The sequence below is a fragment of the Schistocerca gregaria genome, chromosome 4, assembly GCF_023897955.1.
Source record: "Schistocerca gregaria isolate iqSchGreg1 chromosome 4, iqSchGreg1.2, whole genome shotgun sequence".
In the NCBI taxonomy this organism is placed as follows: domain Eukaryota; kingdom Metazoa; phylum Arthropoda; class Insecta; order Orthoptera; family Acrididae; genus Schistocerca; species Schistocerca gregaria.
This window is the reverse complement of record NC_064923.1, coordinates 727,765,673-727,791,887: the sequence shown is the minus strand read 5'-3', so window position 1 is coordinate 727,791,887 and position 26,215 is coordinate 727,765,673. Positions and strand designations below refer to the sequence as shown.

The 26,215-nt window shown below is 44.8% G+C and overlaps 1 protein-coding gene across 2 annotated transcripts in view; it reads left to right on the top strand.

The window, feature by feature from the left end:
• Nucleotides 1–26,215, top strand: part of LOC126266758 (atrial natriuretic peptide receptor 1-like) — a 1,377,759-nt gene that overhangs the window by 822,544 nt on the left and 529,000 nt on the right. For both annotated transcript variants that reach the window (XM_049971275.1, XM_049971274.1), the window contains exon 6: nucleotides 8,037–8,128. In XM_049971275.1, coding sequence (XP_049827232.1) covers nucleotides 8,037–8,128 — 92 coding nt within the window. The remainder of the gene's footprint in view (nucleotides 1–8,036; nucleotides 8,129–26,215) is intronic.

Sequence of the window (26,215 nt, the reverse complement as noted above, 5' to 3'; positions counted from 1 at the left end):
TCACAAGGGCTCAGTGCAGCCCGCTTGCAAACAGCGCTCGGCAGATAGAGTGGTAATCCATCCTAGTGCTAGCCCAGCCCGACAAAAAAAAAATGGCTCTGAGCACTATGGGACTTAACTACTTTGGTCATCAGTCGTCTAGAACTTAGAACAACTTAAACCTAACCAACCTAAGGACAGCACACACATCCATGCCCGAGGCAGGATTCGAACCTGCGACCGTAGCGGTCGCGCGGTTCCAGACCGTAGCGCCTAGAACCGGTCGGCCAAATCGCCCGGCCCCAGCCCGACAACGCTTAACATCGGTGATCTGACGGAAACCGCTGTTACTACTGCGACAGGGCCGTTGTAACCAGTGCTATGGCCAAACATAAATAATTGAAAATTGAGGGCCTCAGTCACACAAACGCAACAAAGTTACTTCGGAATGCACTATTACTAAATGTAAGAGTATCTTGTCGGCAGCTCGTGGTCTTGTAGCTAGAGTTGCTGTCGCTCGATCACGAGGTACTGGGATCGATTCCTAGCGGTCCTGGGAATTTCTCCACTGCAGGTGGCGGGTGTAATTTTGTGTAATGGAGATCTATGCCAGTGGCACTTGGTCGGTAAGTACACGGATGTTAATGATATGGGCCTGTAATTTTGTGGATTATTGTGTCCTCTGGTGCCAACTCACATGCGATAGGACCATGGCCCGGAGAGCGGTGTGTTGCCCACATGCCCCTCCATATCCACATCCAGTGACGCCTGTGGACTGAGGATGACACGGCGGCCGGTCGGTACAGTTGGGCCTTCATATCCTGTTCGGGAGGAGAGTATCGTACTCAGTTGTGTCAGGTAACATGTATACATTTCACGAATACAGAAACATCATTTCGTCATCATTGACGCGCTAATAGTCGAAATGGCGCAAATTAAAAAAATTTGCATCAGGCGGCCGAACAAAATTCACTGACAGAAAAAATCGCAACACCGGAAAGTAATTAATGTAGGGTAGCGAAACCTCGTGAACATATTTATCCACGTAACAGATTTTAAAAAATGGTTCAAATGGCTCTGAGCACTATGGGACTCAACTGCTGTGGTCATTAGTCCCCTAGAACTTAGAACTACTTAAACCTAACTAACCTAAGGACATCACGCACATCCATGCCCGAGGCAGGATTCGAACCTGCGACCGTAGCAGTCGCACGGTTCCGGACTGCGCGGAACCGCGAGACCACCGCGGCCGGCGTAACAGATTTAAATGATTAAAGTTGCAAGCCCACAGGTTAATGTAAGGGTGAGGTAATTTTTTCTGCCTCGTGGTGACTGGGTGTTGTGTGATGTCCTTAGGTTAGTTCTGTTTAAGTAGTTCTAAGTTCTAGTGGACTGATGACCATAGATGTTAAGTCCCATAGTGCTCAGAGCCATTTGAACCATTTTTTTTAAGGGTGAGGTAAATCATCCCAAATGTGAAATCCTGGTACATTAATAACCGGTGTAACCGACAGAAAGTTGAATGCAACCGTGCAGGTGCCGGGTGTAATTTGGTGTAATGGAGTTCTATACCAAAGGCACTTGGTTGGTCAGTACAGGGACGTTAATGATATGGACCTGTAATTCTGTGGATTACTGGTTCCTCTGGTGCCAACTCACATGCGACAGGACCATGGTGCCATTCTTCAGTGGTGCAACGGTTGTCCGCAGGTGGCAGTTGTCGCTATGAACTGTCTGCTAGGTACTGAGGTACTCCCATGGCCTACAAAGTACGCATATGTCAGTCTGAAAAAAGCATGTGTGGCGCCAGCCCAGACACTAACTACGTCCCAGAATCAGTATCCAGAACGTCAAGAACCAGTTACAGCACTCGTGGGGCACCAGGCCCCAGTAGGCTTTATGACACCCGGCCCAACCGAATCTGTGCCTGCATCCAAGTCGAACAGGATGCAAGGTCACACCGACCAGTGGACTCATACTGACAACTTGCTAACAAGTTTGACTCAGTTCTGTAATCACTGAAATAACATCGCAAACACTCTCAGTCCGTGATGTTTTATCTCATTTTATCTTCACCTTCTGCGTGCTTCACATTTTGTGTCTGGCAGTGTAGTAACATTGTTAGTAGAATAGTACAGTCGGTCACGAATACGACGTCATTTAAAATGTTCTACGAGGCTGTGAACCACAGCAAATACAGTTGTGTAATAACTATGCTGTTCACTTAGGAACCTGTAAATGTCAAGAAACTTTGAAGAGCACAATTTACAAGTTTATATCAGAATTTACGCTTTACAAATATCTCACGACCATCCATTCTGTTCTCATGAACACTCCCAATTCTACAGGAAACGGCGTCTTGAAAAGATTTGTTTTCTACTTTACTGGCAGCAAAGCAGGCATGTAGAACGGAGGGCTGCTGCAGCAGTGTAATGAAAATACGAGGGTTAATACTTGAATAGTGGCAACTATTTATTTACAGCTCGTACAAATTAGATACGTGTTTCAAAGTTTTACTGACCTTCAGAGTAGTCACCAGCATTGTGTTCAGCCCGTTGCCAGCGATGTGGAAGCGGTAGGATACTCTTAGCAGTGCCAGTTGTGTTGACTGTTCGAGCGGCGCGGTCTATTGCTCAATGAATTTGTAGCGGTCTTAAATTGAATGCAGTGAAGTGATTTCTTCACTTTAGAAATCGAGCTGAACTCACCAGGGCTTAAGTCAGTGCAGTGCAGTAGGTGGTATAGCACTTAGCAGCCCAATCAGTCAAACAAATCAGTAATAGCTTGCATTGTACGTGCTTGAGCATTGTCCTGCAGAAAGTGTCATCGCTTCTGTCTCTAAGCTGGTCGTAGGTTGCGCTCAAAAAATGAACAGCATGGAGACATAAGTGATGACACTTTCCGCAGGATTTGACCATCATTTTGCAGGAAAATGCTCAAGCACGTACATTGCAAGCTATTTTTTTGGCTCATCATAGTTAGTTGGGGAGAAGAGAAATTTTTGGCACGACTTGGCTAGAAGAAAGGATCGGTTGGTAGGACATATTCTGAGGCATCAAGGGTTCACTAATTTAGTATTGGAGGGCAGCGTGGGGGTAAAAATCGTAGAGGAAGACCAAGAGATGACTACACTAAACAGATTCAGAAGGATGTAGGTTGCAGTATATACTGGAAGCTTGCACAGGATAGAGTAGCATGGCGAGCTGGACTGAAGGCCACAACAACAACTACAACAACGACGACGACGACAACATCAAGCTAGACTGTGCTGTACGATGCATGTTCAAAAAGTAAGTGTACTGTCCAAAACTGGTTGTCATTTTTTTTCTGAGGGTTGGCGACATTGAATGGTGGAGGGGGATCCCCTGAACAGAACAACAGTTGCAGGCAGGAGGTAGTAAATAAACTCACGTTGTAGTGTCCAGTTGCGTGAAAGATGTTGGAAAAAAAAACGCAGCCAGATGCAAGCCACGTGCTTTGGTCTGCTTCCTACTCGCAGATTGAATAACGAGAATAACACCTACCGAAATCTTTGCGCGAATCAAAACAGTTTACGGCCAACGTGTTATAAACAGAGCGAGACTGTTAAAGTGGTGTAACGAATTAACTGTAGGCGGACATATTTTCGTGACGATCAGAGGAGTGGATAATCTTCCATTTTGACTGATGAATTGGTGCAAAGGATCGAGGAAAGTGAAGACCGCCGATTGACAGTCGATGCCATGTCAGTAATGTATCTAAAAATCTCCAGAAGTCTCTTATTCGAGAAGCTCACAGAGACGCTGGGATACTGAAACTGAGCGCAAGGTGAGTCCCAAAACAGCTGACAGGGCACCACAAGACAACTCAGTAACGCTCGCGACTTTCTTGAGCGACTTGAATTGAAAGCTGGGGATTTTCTGAGTTCTATTGTCACCGTAGATGACAGGTGCGTGGCTCATTACATGCCTGAGACAAAACGACACAGTGGACTCACATCAATTCTCCAAAGATGGTTCAAATGGCTCTGAGCACTATGGGACTTCACATCTTTGGTCATCAGTCCCCTAGAACATAGAACTACTTAAACCTAACTAAACTAAGGACATCACACAAAATCCAGTCATCACGAGGCAGAGAAAATCCCTGACCCCGCCGGGAATCGAACACGGGAACCCGGGCGCGGGAAGCGAGAACGCTACCGCACGACCACGAACTGCGGACTCAATTCTCCACCTGCCAAAAAATTGAGAACCACAATTTCGGGCAAAAAAATGAAGACTTCAGTGTTTTGTTACCGAAAAGACATAATTTTGGTCGAATTTCTGTCTCAGGAGTAGCCCATCAATGCACAACGATATTGTGAGATCGTAGAAAACTCAAAAGGGACATTTAAAACAACAGAAAGGAAATGCTGACGATAGGAGTTTTCTTGTTGCACAACGCCCGCCTTCAAGCAGCCTTAGTCACTTAGCCGGTTTTGGAATCATTTGGTTGGGATGTTTTAAATCATCCCTGCTTTCCCGTGGCTTGGTGCCTTGAGATTATCACATTTCACCTCCCACACGTGAGTGGAATTAAATTTTCAACCGACGAGCAGGTATGAAAGTAAGTTATGAAGTGGGGGAAGAAGCTAGCGGGAGAGTGCTTCAAGGTTAGCCTAAAGAAGTCTGTGCCACGGCTCACAGAACACAGTGAAAAGAGTGGCGATTATGTGAAAAATGTTAAACAAGTATATCAACAGTATTCTGTAATGTTTTTTTTTAAATCTTTGTTCTGAAAAATATAAAAATCTAGAACAACAACTTATTTTGTGAACGCGCCGCATACATGGACCACATTCGCACTTTATCTTTGAATTTTTCATGGCCATCACCTTTCATTAATGTTTGTAGGCAACCTGACACACCGAAAAATGTTACTATCTCTGTTACTCTGTAAGTTACCAAGAAGACCATACACAATGAAATAGGTGTCACAAAATACACATAGTGTCTCTTACATGGTGATAGAAAGAACGAAAATTTCAAATGAACTTTTTTCTTACATAATCCTCGTGATCAAAGTCATGATCTGTCACAGGTTACACTGCTCTACGATACCGTTGTCTTTGAAATTCAAGTCCAGTAAACACTGTTGTAAAGAATTATCATGCCAACGTAGCTGTCTCAAGACTCACCTGCAAAATACTTTTTTTTTGGTTGCTCGGTTTAGTTCGAAAACAACAGAAGTATAAATACAGACGTTTCTTGCAGCTACTCTCAGGTTTTTAGCGGAACACTGGTCATGGGTTATTAATTTTGTAAGATTTTTTTTTTGAAATATTATTATAGATCTTAAACAGTTGAGAATTATGGTCCTGTCGGTCGCGAAATGAAAACTGCAGTTAAACTTCGATGAAACTTTGTCAGATGTGTTGGGCAGTGCTTCTAGTTTGCCGCCGATCGCGTCACGTCGTTCTTTCCAGTTCTGAGCGAACAGAGAGCGGGTAAACACGCCAAGAGGATAGTGTCTTCCGGCAAGTACGAATGCCTGCTGAGATATTTCTCCTGAGGACGCCGCTGCAGCATTTTCGATGGGAAGTGTTTGATCACCCACCATACAGCCCAGACTTGTCTGCCTCCAATGGTTACCTCTGGTCACATGTACCGCTGGCTCTGAAGACAGCATTTTGGCACAGCAACGAGCTGCAGACCAGCGCAGAGAACTGGCGGAAAACACAGGCGGCTGCATTACATGACGAGGGTGTTGGTAAGTTGGTACAAAGCTACGGCAAACTTCTATCTCGGAGTGGCGACAAATACAGAGAAGTAGCTGGAAGGTGTAGCTAACTGTCGCAAATAAAACATTTTTGATTTTCGTTGTGGTTTCCATTTCGCGACCGGTCAGACCTTACTTTCCAAATAAGCCACGTATTTTAATGCAGTGCCATTGTTCATGGCACCACATCACTGAGAGTAGATAACGCGTAAAATAGTGTTATCAGGAACTAGGTAATTAAAACATTTAAGAAATTATTTGTAATTCATTCGTAGAAAGAAAGATATCCTGTTACGCAACGCCATTACTGAATGAGATTTTCACTCTGCAGCGGAGTGTGCGCTGATATGAAACTTCCCGGCAGATTAAAACTGTGTACCCGACCGAGACTCGAACTCGGGACCTTTGCCTTTCGCGGGAAAGTGCTCTACCATCTGAGCTACCGAAGCACGACTCACGCCCCGTACTCACAGCTTTACTTCCGCCAGTACCTCGTCTCCTACCTTCCAAACTTTACAGAAGCTCTCCTGCGAACCTTGCAGAACTAGCACTCCTGAAAGAAAGGATATTGCGGAGACATGGCTTAGCCACAGCCTGGGGGATGTTTCCAGAATGAGATTTTCACTCTGCAGCGGAGTGTGCGCTGATGTGAAACTTCCTGGCAGATTAAAACTGTGTACCCGACCGAGACTCGAACTCCGGACCTTTGCCTTTCGCGGGAAAGTGCTCTACCATCTGAGCTACCGAAGCACGACTCACGCCCCGTACTCACAGCTTTACTTCCGCCAGTACCTCGTCTCCTACCTTCCAAACTTTACAGAAGCTCTCCTGCGAACCTTGCAGAACTAGCACTCCTGAAAGAAAGGATATTGCGGAGACATGGCTTAGCCACAGCCTGGGGGATGTTTCCAGAATGAGATTTTCACTCTGCAGCGGAGTGTGCGCTGATATGAAACTTCCTGGCAGATTAAAACTGTGTACCCGACCGAGACTCGAACTCCGGACCTTTGCCTTTCGCGGGAAAGTGCTCTACCATCTGAGCTACCGAAGCAACACTCACGCCCGGTACTCACAGCTTTACTTCCGCCAGTACCTCGTCTCCTACCTTCCAAACTTTACAGAAGCTCTCCTGCGAACCTTGCAGAACTAGCACTCCTGAAGGAAAGGATATTGCGGAGACATGGCTTAGCCACAGCCTGGGGGATGTTTCCCGAATGAGATTTTCACTCTGCAGCGGAGTGTGCGCTGATATGAAACTTCCCGGCAGATTAAAACTGTGTACCCGACCGAGACTCGAACTCCGGACCTTTGCCTTTCGCGGGAAAGTGCTCTACCATCTGAGCTACCGAAGCACGACTCACGCCCGGTACTCACAGCTTTACTTCTGCCAGTATCTCGTCTCCTACCTTCCAAACTTTACAGAAGCTCTCCTGCGAACCTTGCAGAAGTAGCACTCCTGAAAGAAAGGATATTGCGGAGACATGGCTTAGTCACAGCCTGGGGGATGTTTCCCGAATGAGATTTTCACTCTGCAGCGGAGTGTGCGCTGATATGAAACTTCCTGGCAGATTAAAACTGTGTACGCGACCGAGACTCGAACTCCGGACCTTTGCCTTTCGCGGGAAAGTGCTCTACCATCTGAGCTACCGAAGCACGACTCACGTCCGGTACTCACAGCTTTACTTCTGCCAGTACCTCGTCTCCTACCTTCCAAACTTTACAGAAGCTCTCCTGCGAACCTTGCAGAACTAGCACTCCTGAAAGAAAGGATATTGCGGAGACATGGCTTAGCCACAGCCTGGGGGATGTTTCCAGAACGAGATTTTCACTCTGCAGCGGAGTGTGCGCTGATATGAAACTTCCTGGCAGATTAAAACTGTGTGCCCGACCGAGACTCCAACTCGGGACCGAGTTCGAGTCTCGGTCGGGCACACAGTTTTAATCTGCCAGGAAGTTTCAACGCCATTACTGTTTCCGTTCTTCAGTTTTTCCTGCTCCAGAGTCGTTTAATGTCCTATGTAGCTCCTTGCCAGAAACAGTTCTCACGCGGTTATATATTTGATGAAAATCAATTGTTTCAGCACTTAGACCTATCCAGTTACTTACTTGTATTCATGCCTGATCAGAAATGGTTGAAATTTAAATTCAAAATGTCACCGTCCACATGAAAAGCAATGCGTAGTGCTCCTCCGATGATCGGTGGCAGTTCCTTGGGTCTTTTGCTGTCTAGAGCTTGTCCAAACTTTCGGAAACACTGCCAGAATATTAAGGGTGCTGTTGAGAAGTAAAATTACAAAGAAAACTTTCTTTTTGTCCAGGAATCACCGGAAATGTGACTATCGACGAGAACGGTGACCGGATAGCAGACTACGCCCTGATGGACATGAATCCGAAGACGGGCAGTTTCGAGGTGAGTATTCAACATAGCAAACGAAACTTCGACAAAGTATGAGAGAGGGCTAGCTCGAGCACCGGTGAGATCCAGCACAAGATCCCATCCATTTTAGTTGGTGCAGTGGCCGTGAGAGTCCAGTCAGAACGTACCAAAAATATATAGAATCAATAAAAGAATACATTGTCCATTGTAGAATGTATCGTGCTCTACTGAAATCGCGCTTTTAGCTAATATCGATCGTGAGCCGTAATTAAGAATATTTGGTATGTTATGTATTACCATATCGTGCTCATCACATTCTTTCACGTCACATATGTAGAACCATAAGTCGTACTCCATCGTTTACATACTCTAATTTCTGCTACCTGACAGCTGAACCCATGAAATTATATAAAACAACAGTGAGAAATGGCTCAGCTTCTACGTAAATAGGTGTATTTAGCACATTCCATTTAAAAAATCGGTCCCACCTAAACTTCTTCAGTCACCCCTAGCTAACAGTGCAAACGCTTCAATGGACAATGTACTTTTTTAGTAAACGCTTAGACTCAGTAGATCCCCACGGACGCAAAATCTATATAGAATCAGTTGTTTCCTTCGTAACTTCCCCAGTATTTCGGATTTAGCAACTAAGATTGCGTTGTTTAGTTCTTGGAAGTGGGGATGTCCCACATTTTGTTAAACATTGGAAGAAACAAGCAAAATATCTATTCTAAGTTCTTGATGTGAGATAATCCCGTTTCGTTTGACTTCCAACATAGTTACACTCAGTTTCCTAAAGACAAAGATTGTTACCGATTGTGTCCTGTCTAAAGGCTCTTACTATCCTCGGGATTATGTATTACTGACAGCAAATGAATCTGAGAACACTGAGATCACGTTACGCCCAAGGGAGATTTCACACGCTAGGGGCAATGATATAATCCATCTGAAATTAGTCACCTTTAAGTAACTGCCAAGTCCTGAAATAATGATCAGAATCGGCCTAATAAGAAGAAAGCCAAGGGAAATCGTAACCACGACGATTTCGTGAGATCACCAAACCCACAGAAGTTATATAAAATTAAAGGGAAAAGCAGTTCAAGTTCTGCGTAAATACTCCGAACACTCAATTTAAAAAATCGATCCCACCTAAACTTTTTCAGTCATTCCAAATTAACAAAACAAACACATCAATGGATCTAGTAATAACTCAGAAACACTCAGATATGTCACAGATATTCAAGTGTTCTGAATCACTTTAACTCAGTGGTTGTGTCATTACATCCCCTCTCTACGTGAATTTGAATTAGATTCAGTATCAAAAAGTATCACAAAAGTCTAATCGTGGAGCAATGATCTTACCTCTATATAACGCAGGCAAGAACTGAAATTTTTTACAATATAAATTTATAACCTAAGTTTTCAGTCGGTGTGTATGGGGACGGCCGACCCTTGTGGGCGTGCGGCTCTAGGCGCTACAGTCTGGAGCCGAGCGACCGCTACGGTTGCAGGTTCGAATCCTGCCTCGAGCATGGATGTGTGTGATGTCCTTAGGTTAGTTAGTTTTAATTAGTTCTAAGTTCTAGGCGACTGATGACCTCAGAAGTTAAGTCGCATAGTGCTCAGAACCATTTTTTTGTATGGGGACGTATCCTCTGCCACACACTTAAAACAGTGGTTTGGTGATTTTGACTGTAGACGTAGATTCACAGATGCTCGTTGTCTTTCCGCCGCATCGTCATGTGCCCTCTGTTAATGGCCGCTCTTCTATCCAACGGTAATTTCTCAATCCACCGGTCACTTCCGTGCAGCAGCGCCAACTTAGACTAGTATTGTCGAACATTTTCCAAACCCATTAATATATGTAATACACTCCCAGACTGGACGATCGTTGTGGTCTCAGCAGTCTTTCTCCTTTTAAACATCGCTAATGAAATGCGACGCGTGGCTGGTTGGTGTAATTAAATAGGGACTCAAGTCACACAGCGTTAAAGAAGAAGTAACAAAGACAGTAAGTAATTTAATGAAGAACTGTTTGTCCGTTTTCTGTAATATTTGTGTGTCTGATTAGCACCTAAGCATCTTCTTTGCTCACTGCACCTCGCCTTCCCTCGCGTCAGTTAACAAAAAATGATTAAATCAACATAGAAACACTAGCCCGAACTACCTTTTGAATACAAAAGACTGAATGGCTGTCTGAATGCCTGCACATTACAAAACTTACTGGCAGCTGTGTGTATTTCTAGTACCTATTTCGATAATGTAGAACCAATGTGTGTTACGTAGTTCTTGATGCTGCCGTTTTCACTCCGAATACTGCTTGGACACAGCCTTCAACGCCAGTCGATTTTGTTCTACACTGATGCTCATAAATTAAGGATAATTGCAGAATGAGGTGCCGCACAACTTGGAACTACACTAAACTGGCGCCAATAGCAAAGGCACATAGGGAACACACACGACACAGATCTGCACGTAAACGGTATTGGTGATGAGTTGACAAAACCGTCCCGAAACTCACGTGACACAAACTGCCACTGTTTCCTGCGTATATACCCCGATACCAATATGGGATATGATCTCCATGCACAAGTACACAGGCCGCATAACGGGTTGGCATACTCTGGATCAGGTGGTCGAGCAGCTGCTGGGGAATAGCCTCCCATTCTTGCACCAGTGCCTGTCGGCGCACATGAAGTGTCGTAGGGGTTTGAAGACGTGCAGAGATACGTCGACCGAGAGCATCCCTGACGTGATCGATGGGGTTTAGGTCTGGAGAACAGGCAGGCCACTCCATTCGCCTGATATCTTCTGTATCAAGGTACTCCTCCACGATGGCAGCTCGGTGGGGCCGTGCGTTATCATCTATCAGGAGGAAGGTGGCACCCACTGCACCCCTGAAAAGGCGTACATACTGGTGCAAAATGACGTCCCGATACACCTGACCTGTTACATTTCCTCTGCCAAAGACATACAGGGGTGAACGTGCACCAATCATAATCCCAACCCACACCATCAAACCACGACCTCCATACAGGTCCCTTTCAAGGATATTAAGGGGTTGGTATCTGTTTCCAGGTTCACTCCAAATGAAAACCCGGCGAGAATCACTGTTTAGACTATACCTGGATCTGTCCTTGAACATAACCTGGGACCACTCTTGCAATGACCATATACTGTGTTCTTGACACCAGGCTTTACGGGCTCTTCTGTGACCAGCGGTCAGTGTAATTCACCTTGCAGTTCTCTGGCGAATAAACCATGTCTCTTCAGTCGCCTGTAGACTCTGTGTCTGGAGACAATTGTTACAGTGGCTGTGGTAAGGTCCCGAGCAAGTCTACCTGCAGTACTCCATGGCCGTCTGCGGGCACTGTTGGTGAGATGTCGGTCTTCTTGTGGTGTTGTACACTGTGGACGTCCCGTACTGTAGCGCCTGGACACGTTTCCTGTCTGTTCGTATCGTTGCCATAATCATGAGATCACACTTTCTTTCACACGGAGGGCCCGTGTTACGACCTGCTGTGTATGACTTGCCTCCAGTCGCCCTAGTATTCTGCCCCTCATAGCCCCATCAATATGTGTTCTTTCAGCCATTTTTAACAAACAGTCACCATTAGCACGTCTGAAAACGCTTGCACACTTACTCACTGCACCGTACTCTGACATGCACCAACACACCTCTGCATATGTGGACTGCTGCCAGCGCCACCGTGTGACGACTGCAGGTCAAATGCGCCGCCTGGACATACCCTGAGGTGATTTAAACCCGCAAACCACCCACCAGAGCATTTTTTCACCATGTATTGTCCTTAATTTATGAGCATGAGTGTAGTTCCCTGATTTCTACAAAAGTACAGAAATCTAAGTCCACTTGAATATGTTTGCTGTTGTTAAACCTTAGCCTCCCCCCAATATTTTGCCTCACGATTTCCTACATTCCTGTATTGATTACGACTCGATGCCTCTGGACATGTCCTAACAAACTATCCCTTGATTTTGACCCTTCGTGCCCTAAATTTATCTTCTCTCCTGTTGGTTTCAGACTACCTTTGCAATAGTTAAACGGCGCACCCAAATTATCGACATCATTCGTGTGTCGCTTCATTTATCGAAGGTTTCTTGGCTATAGTGTGTATCATCCGCGTTTCATTGCCACCATAACTCAAACTCGAGACATGTAATTTCAGAAATCACTTTGTAACACTAAAGTTAATGTTCGACGACAGCAAATTTATGACTTTCAGTAAAGCTTTTCTTGCTACTTCTGGTCAGCATTTTACATCCCCTGTATTTCTCCCACGGTCAATTAATTTAGCTGCCAAAATAGCAGTACTCATCTACTAATCTACTGTCACGTTCCGTAATCTACTTACCTCACATACACTTCGGCTATATTCCAAATCCCTTGCTTTATTTTATTTCTGTGTTCACTTCATAGCCTCATGTAACGGACTATCTAATCTGTTCAACCAATCTTTTCTTTGTGACAGATAGTTTTTTTCAGATAGTTCAATAACGTCACCATTCATCAGACACCCTGCAAAACAAACATGCAAAATATGATTGATATGACCGACATCGTTGTGCGAAGTCGAGAAACTTTGTTTGTCTCCGTAAAAAATATCTGTCCGAACAGTGGGAGTGCATGTACTCTTTAGTTGGCTTTCAGATTGGTTAGCGGTTTTTTTCGCGCCAGCAGAGGGCAGCAGTGTACCACAGCCCGTCACGCAGCGTGGCTACCGCCAGGCCCCAGGGAGGTGTCCGATGGAGCGCGGAGCTGGTCCACCAGCACAGGCCGAGTTGCCAGTCTGCTCCCCACGGACCATTGGTCTCTCGCAACGGAGTTCCGCCGCAGAGGCGCTCCGCGCTACTTTGCCGGAGAACAGCTCGACCGGAAATAAAGTAGTACCAGGAACAGCGACACGAGGGAAACCGCGAAACTGGGACCTCACCCCGTAACTTACAGGCCGGTTCCGATTAAGCTTTGGCTGCTGGAGCCAGTGAAGATGTAAATGTACAGGGTGACAATTACTAAACTACAAGAGAAAAAATGTAAATTAGTTACAAAGTACGGCGTGCACTCACTTTATTCAACAGACAAAAGTCACTACAGGTATTCTGATTTAGGTTACATGTTCGTTATGCCTGCCGTCATTGGTGCAGATGAATAGCGAAATTCTGCATGACCCGCCGAAGTGTCGGAATATCGATATTGTCGATGACTTCCTGAATGGCTGTTTTCAGCTCAGCAGTGGTTTTGGGGCTATGGCTGCACACCCTCTGTCTTTAATATAACCCCACAAAAAGGGGTCTCATATGTTCGGAACTGGAGAATATGGCAGTCAATCGGGGCCCATGTCAGTGGCATCTGGGCGCCCCAGAGCCAGAATGTGGTCTGAAAAGTGCTCCTCCAGTACATCAAACACCCTCCTTCTTCGATCAGGACGAGCTCTGTCTTGCTTGAACCACATCTTGTCGAAATCAGGGTAACTGCGGATAATGGGGAAGAAATCATCTTCCTTTACCGGCACTTCTGTCTGGGTTGGAAAAGGCAGTCTTGGTTCTATATTTCTGAGCATGCAAGTTACAGCTAGGTGCGGGCCTGTTTACAGTGAGTTACACTTACCAGCAGTTATGATGTAAGGGGCATTGAACTGCCGGAAAAAGTACACGCAGCATTTTGCATGGCGCAAATCACTTGGAACGCTCGGATGAGTCTTAATACAGTGCGTCTTCCCGCTACATTTGTTGTTGCTGTTATATTCGGTGTCAGAAGTTGAGTTATCCTCTGTATTAAGATTCATCCGAGCTTTCCAAGTGATTTATTGCTCCCAACTAAGTGCTGCACTCCCCGCTTTCTTCGTTGCTGGGTCCCACATTGCTGAGGACGCCACCTCTGCGACCTGTCATACACTCTTTCAATGTGTCGGCCTTGTACGGCCGTGGTGATATGGCGATGTCAGTTACATTCGGTGTCAGAAGTTGATACTATATTCCAAAACATTCAAATACCATACTGTAGTTACCATGCTATCTAGGAATATCACACTGATCACTCCGTCACTGGACACCGCACACCACACAGGCACCCATTGAGGGTGAAGAGACTTCCTGATCGTGAAATGTGAGTCCCTTGAACGCCACAGTTTTGCTTATCGAGGAACCTGTCCAAATGAAAGTGCGTTTCGTCGCTACAGCAAATCATACAGTGCACACTAATTCCCTTCATGCCCCTCAGCCAACCACCCAGTTTAAACGTCCTAGCCAGCCAGTGTGGCCGAACGGTTGTAGGTGCTTCAGTCTGGAACCGTGTGACTGCTAAGGTCGCTGGTTCGAATCCTGCTTCGGGCATGGATGTGTGTGATGTTGTAACCTCCCCACAAAAATAAAATAATATAAATAATATTCTCATTTAGCGTAACTACCCAACAGTGAAAATATGTATAGCATTGACATTTAGCGTAACCTATCAATAATACAATGTGACACACCTCTCGATAAAATTGCGACTCACTTATAACCTTTCAATAATTGACAGTCAATTTAACCTGGTAAATTTTGGACGTCAGCAATGCTGCGTCATGGCCCTGATACATCATTCTGAATAAACTGAGAAATCTTACCTTAGTTAGATCGCCGGATAACGCGTATATATCTGCTCCTATAAGAAATTTTCCTGGCGCAGCTAAGTGCAATGCTGGCCGATAGATTTGTCTTATGTAAAAGGAAAGAACTGATTTTTCTTTTCAATAATCGGGATGGCCAAGGATTGGAGAAATTAGTGAATTCTTTAAATTGAGATGAATGTCAAAAGTTACATTTTATGAGAAAGATTATTATTAACAGATTTTTTTTTTAAACATTTACACGGGACTTGATGTAACAATACTACATATGCGCGAGGCTGCTTTTACCTTATCCTACAACGCTCAGGCTCCGCCATCGCTGCACACGACCGGCCCAGCCAACACGATACACGAGACACGACTGTTCGCTAGCAACAACTTACTGCTACTAACACACAGTTCTTACTGCAGTCAAACTGCTCTTTGGTCTCAGATTCTCTTCTAGCTTAGATATCGCAGGCAGCGCGTGAGCAATCCATCGAAATTACATCTGCTCGACTGCGCTAGCAACAAACTCTTTAATCATGGACCTCTTACAATGTCCTTAGGTTAGTTATTTGTTTAGGTAGTTCTAAGTTCTAGGGGACTGATGACCTCAGATGTTAAGTCCCATAGTGGTCAGAGCCATTTGAACCATGGCTGTCAGTTTCAGCACATTTTGTAAGATACAGTACAAAGGGTACGTTCATTATGTCGGTGATGGTATCTGCAGTTAACTGTAATTAATGTGAATAAAAAAGTGAACGGTAATGTGATTTTATACTTATTATCTCTTAAAGCTGGCTTTTCCGACCCCGGGTTCCCTACCTAAAATTGTTCAGTGGAGCTTCCTCTACGTCCTGTTAATTTTTTGCACGCTCTTACGGAAACATCCTGTGTGTACGGTGCGCCCTTGAACTCCGTAGTGCGATTCCTCACGTACTGCCAATACAAACATGTTTCTGACAAAACGTCCTCTTGCGCGTAGTTTGGGCAGTAAATGGACGTTACAGCTTGCCATTCTGGCAACACTGTAATCACTTGTACGATAACTGCATCTGTCAGGATAGAACACTAGCGATGTGCAGTTTGAGCGCTGGGTAGCTTTTGGGTTGTCATGCAGGAGATCGAGGGCTCGATTATGTGTAGAGATTTATTTGTTTTATTTGCCAAAAGTAGTCGGCGTGGTACTGTATCTGGCGTCGTAACAGTCGTACAGTGATTACAGTTTGTTTCCTATAGAAGATTTGCAACTACACTATGTGATCAAACGTATCTGGACACCCCTAAAACGGTTCTGGGTGCTTCAGTCTGGAACTGCGTGACCGCTACAGTCGCAGGTTCGAATCCTGCCTTAGGCATGGATTGTGTGATGTCCTTAGGTTAGTTAGGTTTTTGTAGCTCTAAGTTCTATGGGACTTATGACGTCAGATGTCAAGTCCAATAGTGCTCAGAGCCATTTGAAAGTCCTAATGCAAACCATTCAAGAACTATGACGATTTGTTTCCCCATAGTTCAATAACTGCACGATTCGCGTTGTTGGTAGAGATAGTGTCATGAGTTGCCGTTAGGTGCCGTTACAGGTACTGTGACATAGGGTTGAAACTCAAGCATCAGTGTGCACTGCAACTGGAGTGAGTCAGCGAGAACCTGGACAAGGTAAGCGGGGCTCTACTCGTAAAACTGTTTTATCAAACCAACAGCAGTAGTGCTGCTGTTGTTCGCGGATATCGACGCATTTTAGGAGTATGGAGAGGTCCTCTTTCCACTTCTAGTTTGAAGAACATGATTCGGAAAATAGGGAATCATCACCGCTAACGATAGTTCGTGAAGTAGCCTTGCACAGTGCACACGTCACTGTGTTGTGTTGCTACAGGGCACAGTGCATAGTTGGTCAATTTTCCTTTGGGGGAAGTCTGATCCCAAGGACACGCGTCCCAAATGGCACATATCACTGTGATCTGCTTCGCCAACATGTGATCCCTGCTGTACAGGAGAGAGTTGCTATGGACTTTGCTGTTTTGGTGGACGATGGAGCTCCACCCCACAGTGCTCATGCAGTCACTCGGTTACTCCGTAACACATTTGGAGCAAACCAAATCCTTGGGTGATTGTTCCAAACTGCATGGCTACCAAGATCACCAAATTTGAATCTGTGTGATTTATAGCTGTGGGGTTACCTGAAGGACTGGATTTATCAACGAGACACTGACACACGACAGAATTTCGAAATGAGCATAGCGATGGAGGTAGCTAACATTTCACCTGAGATGTCCCGGGTTCTAGTAGAGCAGACTCTGGAGCGGTTTCAGGCTGTTGTGGTGGATACAGATGGTCGTCATGTTGTAACCTGAAGTGTAAAAATGCCGCGCAATTAACAAATGACACTCTCTTACTTGGAAATTAGAATGTATTTCTTTCAATGATTTATTCGTTATACCTCTTCGGCATGCCCTTACAAATGTTTCATTGTCTTAAGATCATTCCTTTGTCATGGGGGCCTTCTCAAGTAGCGAAATTTGGATTATTACAATGCTGTACATCGAATAACATTTACTTTTAGCGGAATTAAGTTGTCATGGCTTGGAATTTTCATATCTGTTGTCAAAGGAACCTTTCTCGGTCTTAGTGGCTGTAGTCTAGTTTTCGTCCATGAGTGTGACGAACATTTCTACAGGCTTCTTTAGCCACAGAAACGTTCGTTTTTGGATAGATACTTGAAGATAAGGCCTTATACTAAACCTTTCCTGCTGTTAACTGGTTCCATGGGATTTTCAGTGTCTATGAAAGTCATGTGAAGCCTATTACTAATTATAGTGTCTTATTTTGCCAAAAGATAACTCCAGTTCCAATTCTAAATCAATTTCATATTTCCCATGTTGGCGCTTCCTCTGTACAACTGAAACCAATACTATTTATACTTGCAACAGTCCATATCCATTCTAAAATACGTGCAGTACTCGTAAAGTTTAATTCTCACCACGGCAAAATCAAGCTGTGAACATTTAACTTAATCATGATGGTAGTCCTTCACTGGTAAGTCACCCTTCAAGGCGCCACGTTTCCTCAGGAATGGTTAATTTGGCTCAAACATACGTTGAACGTAGAAGTCTGCAGTTTGCTGTTAGGGAAAAGATTCATCTCGAAGACCGCATGGCCTTCACTCTGGAGATGCCTGCCATGCAACAATTTCTTCATCCGACGAAAGAGGACGTTATAAGGTGCCATATCTGCTTCTCTTGCGAATCGCTGTCCCTCACTGACTACATGTATATTAATTACCTTACAGACAACAGTGATAGGAACTTCATACTTTATGCAGATGATGCAGTTATCTATAATGAAGTACCGCCTGAAAGAAGTTACATAAATATTCAGTCAGATCTTGATAAAATCTGAAAGTGGTGCAAAGACTGGGAACTTGCATTAAATGTTCAAAAATATGAAACTGTGCACTTCACATATGGAAAAAAACGTAGTATCCTATGCCTATGATATCAGGGTATCACTGTAGCAATCGGCCAACTCACACAAATACCTGGGAGTGATACATTTTTGGGATATGAAAGGGAATGACCACATTTTCTCAGTCCTTGGTAAAGCCTGAGATAGACTTCGGTTTATTGGTGGAATACTGGTGAAGTGCAATCAGTCTACAACGGAGATTGCTTACAAATGATTCGTACGACTAATGCTAAAATGTTGCTCAAGTGTTTGGGACCCTTACCAAATAGGGCTGAAAGGGGTACTGAACGTACGCAGAGAAGGGCAGTGTGAATGTTCATAGGTTTGTTTGATCTGTGAGAGAGTGTCACAGAGATACTAAGACACTGAACTGGAAGACTGCTCAAGATAAACATAAGCTATCCTGAGAAAGCTTTAAGTGATAACTCTAGGAATGTAGTGAAATGCCCTACGTATCGCTTACACAGGGATCGTAAGGATAATATTACACTACGAGGGTGGTTTGAAAGGTTATCTGGACGGAATAGAAAAAAGTACTTACATCACTGAAACTTTTTTTTTTATTTTCAATGTAGTCTCCTTGGTTCAACGATTTTCTAGTGCCTTGATCCCATATCGAAAATGAATTTCCTCCAGGCCTGCAAAATAGTTGTCAACTCAGGCTATCAATTATTCGTTTGAAATGAGTCTTCGTCCACGAAGAAAAGTTTTCTGTTTTGGTAAATGATGGAAGTCTAACGGAACCATATCAGGTGAATAAGGCAACAGTTCACACGTTGGTTCGTGTAATTTTGCCATGGCGACGGCACATGTATGCAGACGCACATTGTCTTGATGAAAGATGACTTTCTTCCTTGCTAAATCTGGCCTTTTTTCGCGTATCTTTTGTTACAGTTTTGCCCAGGAGGTTAGCATAGTATTCTCCAGTAAATGTTGCCCAGTGGGGAGATAATCTACAAACATAATCCCCCTTCGCATCCCAGAAAATGATTCCATGACCTTTCCCGCCGAAGGAATTGTCTTTGCTTTATTTGATGGTGGGGAATCAGGATGTTTTCACTGGTTTGACTGTTGTTTTGTCTCTGGGGTATAGCAGTGCATCCAAGTTCCATCTGTGGTCACATACTAGCCCAAAATATCTTGTTCGGCTCTCCTAAAACTGGCCAAACATTGTTCTAATATGTCCATTCTCATGCTTTTTGACCCAGAGTCAAGAGCCGCGGCACCCATCTTGAAGATAATTTTTTCATTTCTAATTCTTCAGTTAAAATTCGATATACCCGTTCAGATGACATCTGCCAAGCGTGAGCAATTTCACGGACTTTCAATCGGCGATCCTCCATGACTGTTTTGTGCACTGTTGCAATGATTTCTGGAGTAGTACCGCATATTGGCCGACCATCATATAAGCTTTCCCAAACAAATTTAAATTCATTTGTCCACTTAGTAACAGCTGAATATAAAGGAGAAGAATCCCCCAGTGTATTGTGGAAATCGGCATGAATGTCCTTTGCTTTCATACCTTTCTTTACGATATACTTAATCACTGCTTGAATCTCGATTTTTCCATCTTCGCAAATCACTATGCGGGAACAACAACAGGGCCACTTCACCGCCACAGCTCTCTTCCAAGAGCACTGACGTGGCACGTGTTTACATGCAAGAGTCCAATGAATATCACGTGAACAACAGGCTGCGCTAGCGCTGACCTCTCGTGGTGATTCCGAGAACTTTTCAAACCACTCCCGTAATTACAGCACGCATAAAGGCATTCAAACATTCATCCTCCCCTCTCTCCAGACGTGAATGGAGCTGAGAGAACGGCCGGAGCATTTCTTTCACTCTACAGCATAGTGCTGTCAAACTTCATGACCAACTTTTAAAACAAAAATACACTCCTGGAAATGGAAAAAAGAACACATTGACACCGGTGTGTCAGACCCACCATACTTGCTCCGGACACTGCGAGAGGGCTGTACAAGCAATGATCACACGCACGGCACAGCGGACACACCAGGAACCGCGGTGTTGGCCGTCGAATGGCGCTAGCTGCACAGCATTTGTGCACCGCCGCCGTCAGTGTCAGCCAGTTTGCCGTGGCATACGGAGCTCCATCGCAGTCTTTAACACTGGTAGCATGCCGCGACAGCGTGGACGTGAACCGTATGTGCAGTTGATGGACTTTGAGCGAGGGCGTATAGTGGGCATGCGGGAGGTCGGGTGGACGTACCGCCGAATTGCTCAACACGTGGGGCGAGAGGTCTCCACAGTACATCGATGTTGTCGCCAGTGGTCGGCGGAAGGTGCACGTGCCCGTCGACCTGGGACCGAACCGCAGCGACGCACGGATGCACGCCAAGACCGTAGGATCCTACGCAGTGCCGTAGGGGACCGCACCGCCACTTCCCAGCAAATTACGGACACAGTTGCTCCTGGGGTATCGGCGAGAACCATTCGCAACCGTCTCCATGAAGCTGGGCTACGGTCCCGCACAACGTTAGGCCCTCTTCCGCTCACGCCCCAACATCGTGCAGCCCGCCTCCAGTGGTATCGCGACAGGCGTTAAATAGGGACGAATGGAGACGTGTCGCTTCAGCGATGAGAGTCGCTTCTGCCTTGGTGCCAATGATGGTCGTATGCGTGTTTGGCGCCGTGCAGGTGAGCGCCACAATAAGGACTGCATACGACCGAGCCACACAGGGCCAACACCCGGCATCATGGTGTGGGGAGCGATCTCCTACACTGGCCGTACTCCTCTGGTGATCGTCGAGGGGACACTGAATAGTGCACGGTACATCCAAACCGTCATCGAACCCATCGTTCTACCATTCCTAGACCGGCAAGGGAACTTGCTGTTCCAACAGTACAATGCACGTCCGCATGTATCCCGTGCCACGCAACGTGCTCTAGAAGGTGTAAGTCAACTACCCTGGGCAGCAAGATCTCCGGATCTGTCCCCCATTGAGCATGTTTGGGACTGGATGAAGCGTCGTCTCACGCGGTCTGCACGTCCAGCACGAACGCTGGTCCAACTGAGGCGCCAGGTGGAAATGGCATGGCAAGCCGTTCCACAGGACTACATCCAGCATCTCTACGATCGTCTCCATGGGAGAATAGCAGCCTGCATTGCTGCGAAAGGTGGATATACACTGTACTAGTGCCGACATTGTGTATGCTCTGTTGCCTGTGTCTGTGTGCCTGTGGTTCTGTCAGTGTGATCATGTGATGTATCTGACCCCAGGAATGTGTCAATAAAGTTTCCCCTTCCTGGGACAATGAATTCACGGTGTTCTTATTTCAATTTCCAGTAGTGTAGTTTGGCTTTATTTCTCTGTGATGTAAAAAAGCATGGACATGTTACTAACTAAAATTTTCATGACGCCTTTTAGTGAAACAACTAAGACAACTTTTTTTAAACTATTGCTCGAGATGAAAATTTTTATGAACTCTCTAACTTTATGAGGCAGAATTACATTTAAATTCAATCTATTCAATTTACACTCTTCCACTACCGAGACGAAATTTAATTACTAAAGGATTTAGTCCCTCACACATATATCTCATTATTTACCCAAAAATGGCACTTCATAAGTCTGTAAAACAGGATACGCACATTAATCGAACACCAGGAAGGAACCCTACGTAGATGTATGATTGGGATGAAATAACGAGGTGTACCACTTTCTTCAAAGTTCAAGAATGATTATTCACTAATAACAAGGAGTTTAAATTTATGGTTCACCCTGTACAAAAGTAAAATACAAAAAAAAAATGTTGTGTGGTGACTTAGGCTCGGCTGTGGAGAACTGCTACCACGGCTACACTCTCCACAGTACGGTCTGCAAGTTCTCTTCTTAGCGCCGTTCAGTTTTACGTTCTGTAGCCCAACAACTCGCAGCTATGCCGTAAGCCGTTTGCAGTCTTCATCCGAGGCATTTTTGTGCGAATTTACAGGCAAAGCTTCTCCCGCTCCACAAGGGTGTGGCCTCAGTCACTGCCACATACAGACTCTGTGACTTACTTCCCGCGCTTGCTCTAGGTAGAGCGCCAATTGTCCCTTGCCATCTTTTCAGCTCCCCAGAGCCACTTACATTTCAAACGAAAGCACACTGGCTTTTACATAACAGGCCGGCCAGAGTGGCCGAGCGGTTCTAGGCACTACAGTCTGGAACCGTGCGACCGCTACGGTCGCAGGTTCGAATCCTGCCTCGGACATGGATGTGTGTGTTGTCCTTAGGTTAAAAATGGTTCAAATGGCTCTGAGTACTATGGGACTTAATTACTGTGGTCATCAGTCCCCTAGAAATTAGAACTACTTAAACCTAACTAACATAAGGACATCACACACATCCATGCCCGAGGCAGGATTCGAACCTGCGACCGCAGCAGGGGCGCGGTTCCGGACTGCGAGCCTAGAACCGCTAGACCACCGCGGCCGGCTGTCCTTAGGTTAGTTAGGTTTAAGTAATTCTAAGTTCTAGGGGACTGATGACCTTAGAAGTTAAGTCCCATAGTGCTCAGCGCCATTTTTTTTTCATTACACCTACTTCTTACATTGTTCCTAAGCATGGCCATTTCTTACAACTGTCAAATTTATATCAAAATGAACAGTTTATACACACTAATATTTTAAATGCAAAATCTCATCAGAAAATTATTTATCGTGATAAGCAATTTCCATGGTATTTCACATACATTACTCACATACAGTGTGTCATACTTGACTTTACATATACAAAAAATAGAGTATCAATATCCGAAAATTTTAAACCAAAAAATAATGTAGGTACAAAAACTTTACCTGTATCATAAACAAATAGTGTTATACTACCACTGCACAATTTGTTAATAAGCAGGAAATAGCTATGGAATACTACTGTAATTTTTCGAAAATAGTTCTGTGATATTAAGTTTCATCGAAATGTATATGTTATAAAATTTTTTCGTCAAATCTTTATTTGCCGACATTTTGTGTAGGTCACTGCACATAGTCAACAACTGATTTTTATCAGTATTCACATATATCCAGAACAAGGATGCTGAAGTATTTTCTTCTGGCATAGCAGATAGATTTTCATTCATTTTGCGGACCATATTCATTGCTAATGAATATAAGCTTTTCCGGCTTCTTAAGTAGGCTGTCGTCGTCCTCACCGTCAAATTCAAAATCAGTTGCGGGGCTTCATACACCGCCTGCTCGAGTTAACAGCGTCGAATAGGCAACACTGAAGCTCGTTACATCAACCGTGTCTTTAATTGGTTATTCAGTGTTCACTGAGTTGCCCTCATGGCATATGAGGAATTTCTTAATATTCGCAACTCGGGGGACTGTGCCAAAAATGCCTACGCCTTCCGCGGTGAGAATGCAATAAAGGGCTGAATGGACGTGAAGAACATCGCTCGGCGAACGTGAATTGCTTCACTGATGCTCATCAAATCTCAATAAAGTCCTCTGAATTGTCCTCGTCTCTCTTTGGAATGTAAGTTATCACCTACGTCTGTATAAATACCCGCATTTAAACATGCGGCGCCACAGAAGAGAAGTACAAGCCGTTGAAGCAGGAATACAAATTCTTTTGAATTACCATACGACTGAATGCTAATATGAGAGAATATACCATAAGAAGAGTCTCGTGAGAGGAATAAACAGTCTGCTAATTTAACAGATCAGTAATGAGGAATGTATTTAAATCCACCCCCGTCATTTCTTAGAAATAATAAAAAATTTCTCTGACCACTATGGGACTTAACATCGGAGGTCGTCAGTCCCCTAGAACTTAGAACTACTTAAACCTAACTAACCTAAGGACATCACACACATCCATGCCCGCGGCAGGACTCGAACCTGCGACCGTATCAGTCGCGCGGTTCCGGACTGAAGCGCCTAGAACCGCTCGGCCACCGCGGCCGGCTAGAAATAATAATAATTAATAACAGTAATAATAATTAGACTTGAATGTAATGATTCAGACCCAAAGAATTCAAGTACTGAAAGACGTGGATAATATCGAACTATCTGTGTGATGAGCAATGGCTGAAAGATATTCGGGAAGATTGGTTTCGGTTCCGTAGAAATGAAACAACGAGAAAGACAATACTTCTTCCTATACGAATGTTAGAAGATAAAGGACAACATACCTACGTTCTCAGTAGTTGCAAATTTTGTGGAAGCTTTTGACATTATTGATTAGAACATATTCTTGAAATTCTAAAGGTGTCGGCGACAAAACTTAGGGGTCCAAAAGTTACCAGCAACTACTTGTACTTAAACTAAGTAGCAGTGATAAGAGGCGAAGGCCATGACACGAAAGCATATCAAGGTGCAAACTCTGGAGGAAACCAAGCACAATTTTGAAAGGGGAATTAAAGATAATATAGAAGAAATAAATTCTTTTATGTTTCATGATGGCATTGTAGCCGGGCGGTGTGGCCGAGCGGTTCTAGGCACTTCTGTCTGGAACCGAGCGACCGCTACGGTGGCAGGTTAGAATCTTGCCTCGGGCGTGGATGTATGTGATGCCCTTAGGTCAGTTAGGTTCAAGTAGTTCTAAGTTCTACGGGTCTGATGACCTCAGATATTAAGTCCCATAGTGCTCAGAGCCATTTGAACCATAGCATTGTTATTTTATCATTTGTGGAAAACGACTTTTAAGTGCAAATAAAATGCTTGGATAATGCTTGAAAAACAGATTAAAAGGTGAAAATCCACAAAAAAAAAAAGTAATCCAGTAAATCAGACAATGATGACTGAACTATACTACGGCGGGGTCAGAAGTTTTCACCAGACTCGAAATGACTGGGTGCTTGTGTTGTCCTCATCATTTCATCATCATTCATGAAAGTGGCGAGACTGGACTGAGCAAAGGTTGGGAATTTGTACAGGCGCTGATAACCGCGCAGTTGAGCGCCCCACAAACCAAACATCATGATCATCAGCATGAACTATTTTAGGAAATAAGTTACTAAATGTAGTAGATGATATTTGCGTTGGGACAGTAAAAAAAATCGCCAGTGAGTGATACAGCTAGGCCAAATGATAACACCGGTTCTCGTCAGACCACCATAGTTAAGCGCTGTTTGCTTGCACTTGGGTGAGTGACCGTCCGCATATGCCGAGAGCTTTTGGAAATCGGGGTGCACTCAGCCCTTGTGCGACCAACTGAGGAGGTACTTGACTGAGCAGTAGCGGCTCCGGTGACAAAAGCGGACAAAGGGTGGAAGACGCGTGAGCTGAACACATACCCCTACATATCCGCATCCAGTGACGCCTATCGTTTTAGGATACGGTATCATTGGGCCTTCCCACCCATGCTCGGACGGAGTTTAGAGTGATGCACACAGGATATAAAACACAGGTTGACCGCAGCAAGAAAGGCGTTTCTGCAAAAGAGATATATGTTAACATCTACTTCATCAGCCACCGACGGCCGCTGTGGCCGAACAGTTCTAGGCACATCAGTCCGGAACCACGCGCCTGCTACGATCGCAGGTTTGAATCCTGCCTCGGGCATGGACGTGTGTGATGTCTTTAGGATAGTTAGGTTTACGTAGTTCTAAGTGTAAAAAATGGTTCAAATGGCTCTGAGCACTATTGGACTTAACTTCTGAGGTCATAAACCCACTATAACTTAGAACTATTTAAACCTAACTAACCTAAGGACATCACACACATCAATGCTCGAGGCAGGATTCGAACCTGCAACCGTAGCGGTCGGACTGTTCCAGACTGTAGCGCCTAGAACCGTTCCGCCACCCCGGCCGGCTCTAAGTCTAGGGGACTGATGACCTTAGATGTGAAGTCCCAAATTGTTTAGAGCCATTTGAACCATTTGTACCATCAGCCCACAGGAAAGCGGAATATAGTGTGTCTTGCTGGCCGACGAAGTTAGGACCTACATTTGCAAGCTACGCCTTCCATGTCTGGCTTGAGACTGACACTTGCACATGGCATGAATGCCAAGGATATCGGCTCGAACAGCCAGGGAACATTATTACAGGATATTAGATGGACCACCTTCTTAGTTATCATTCTTACCACTAGTTTTTAAAT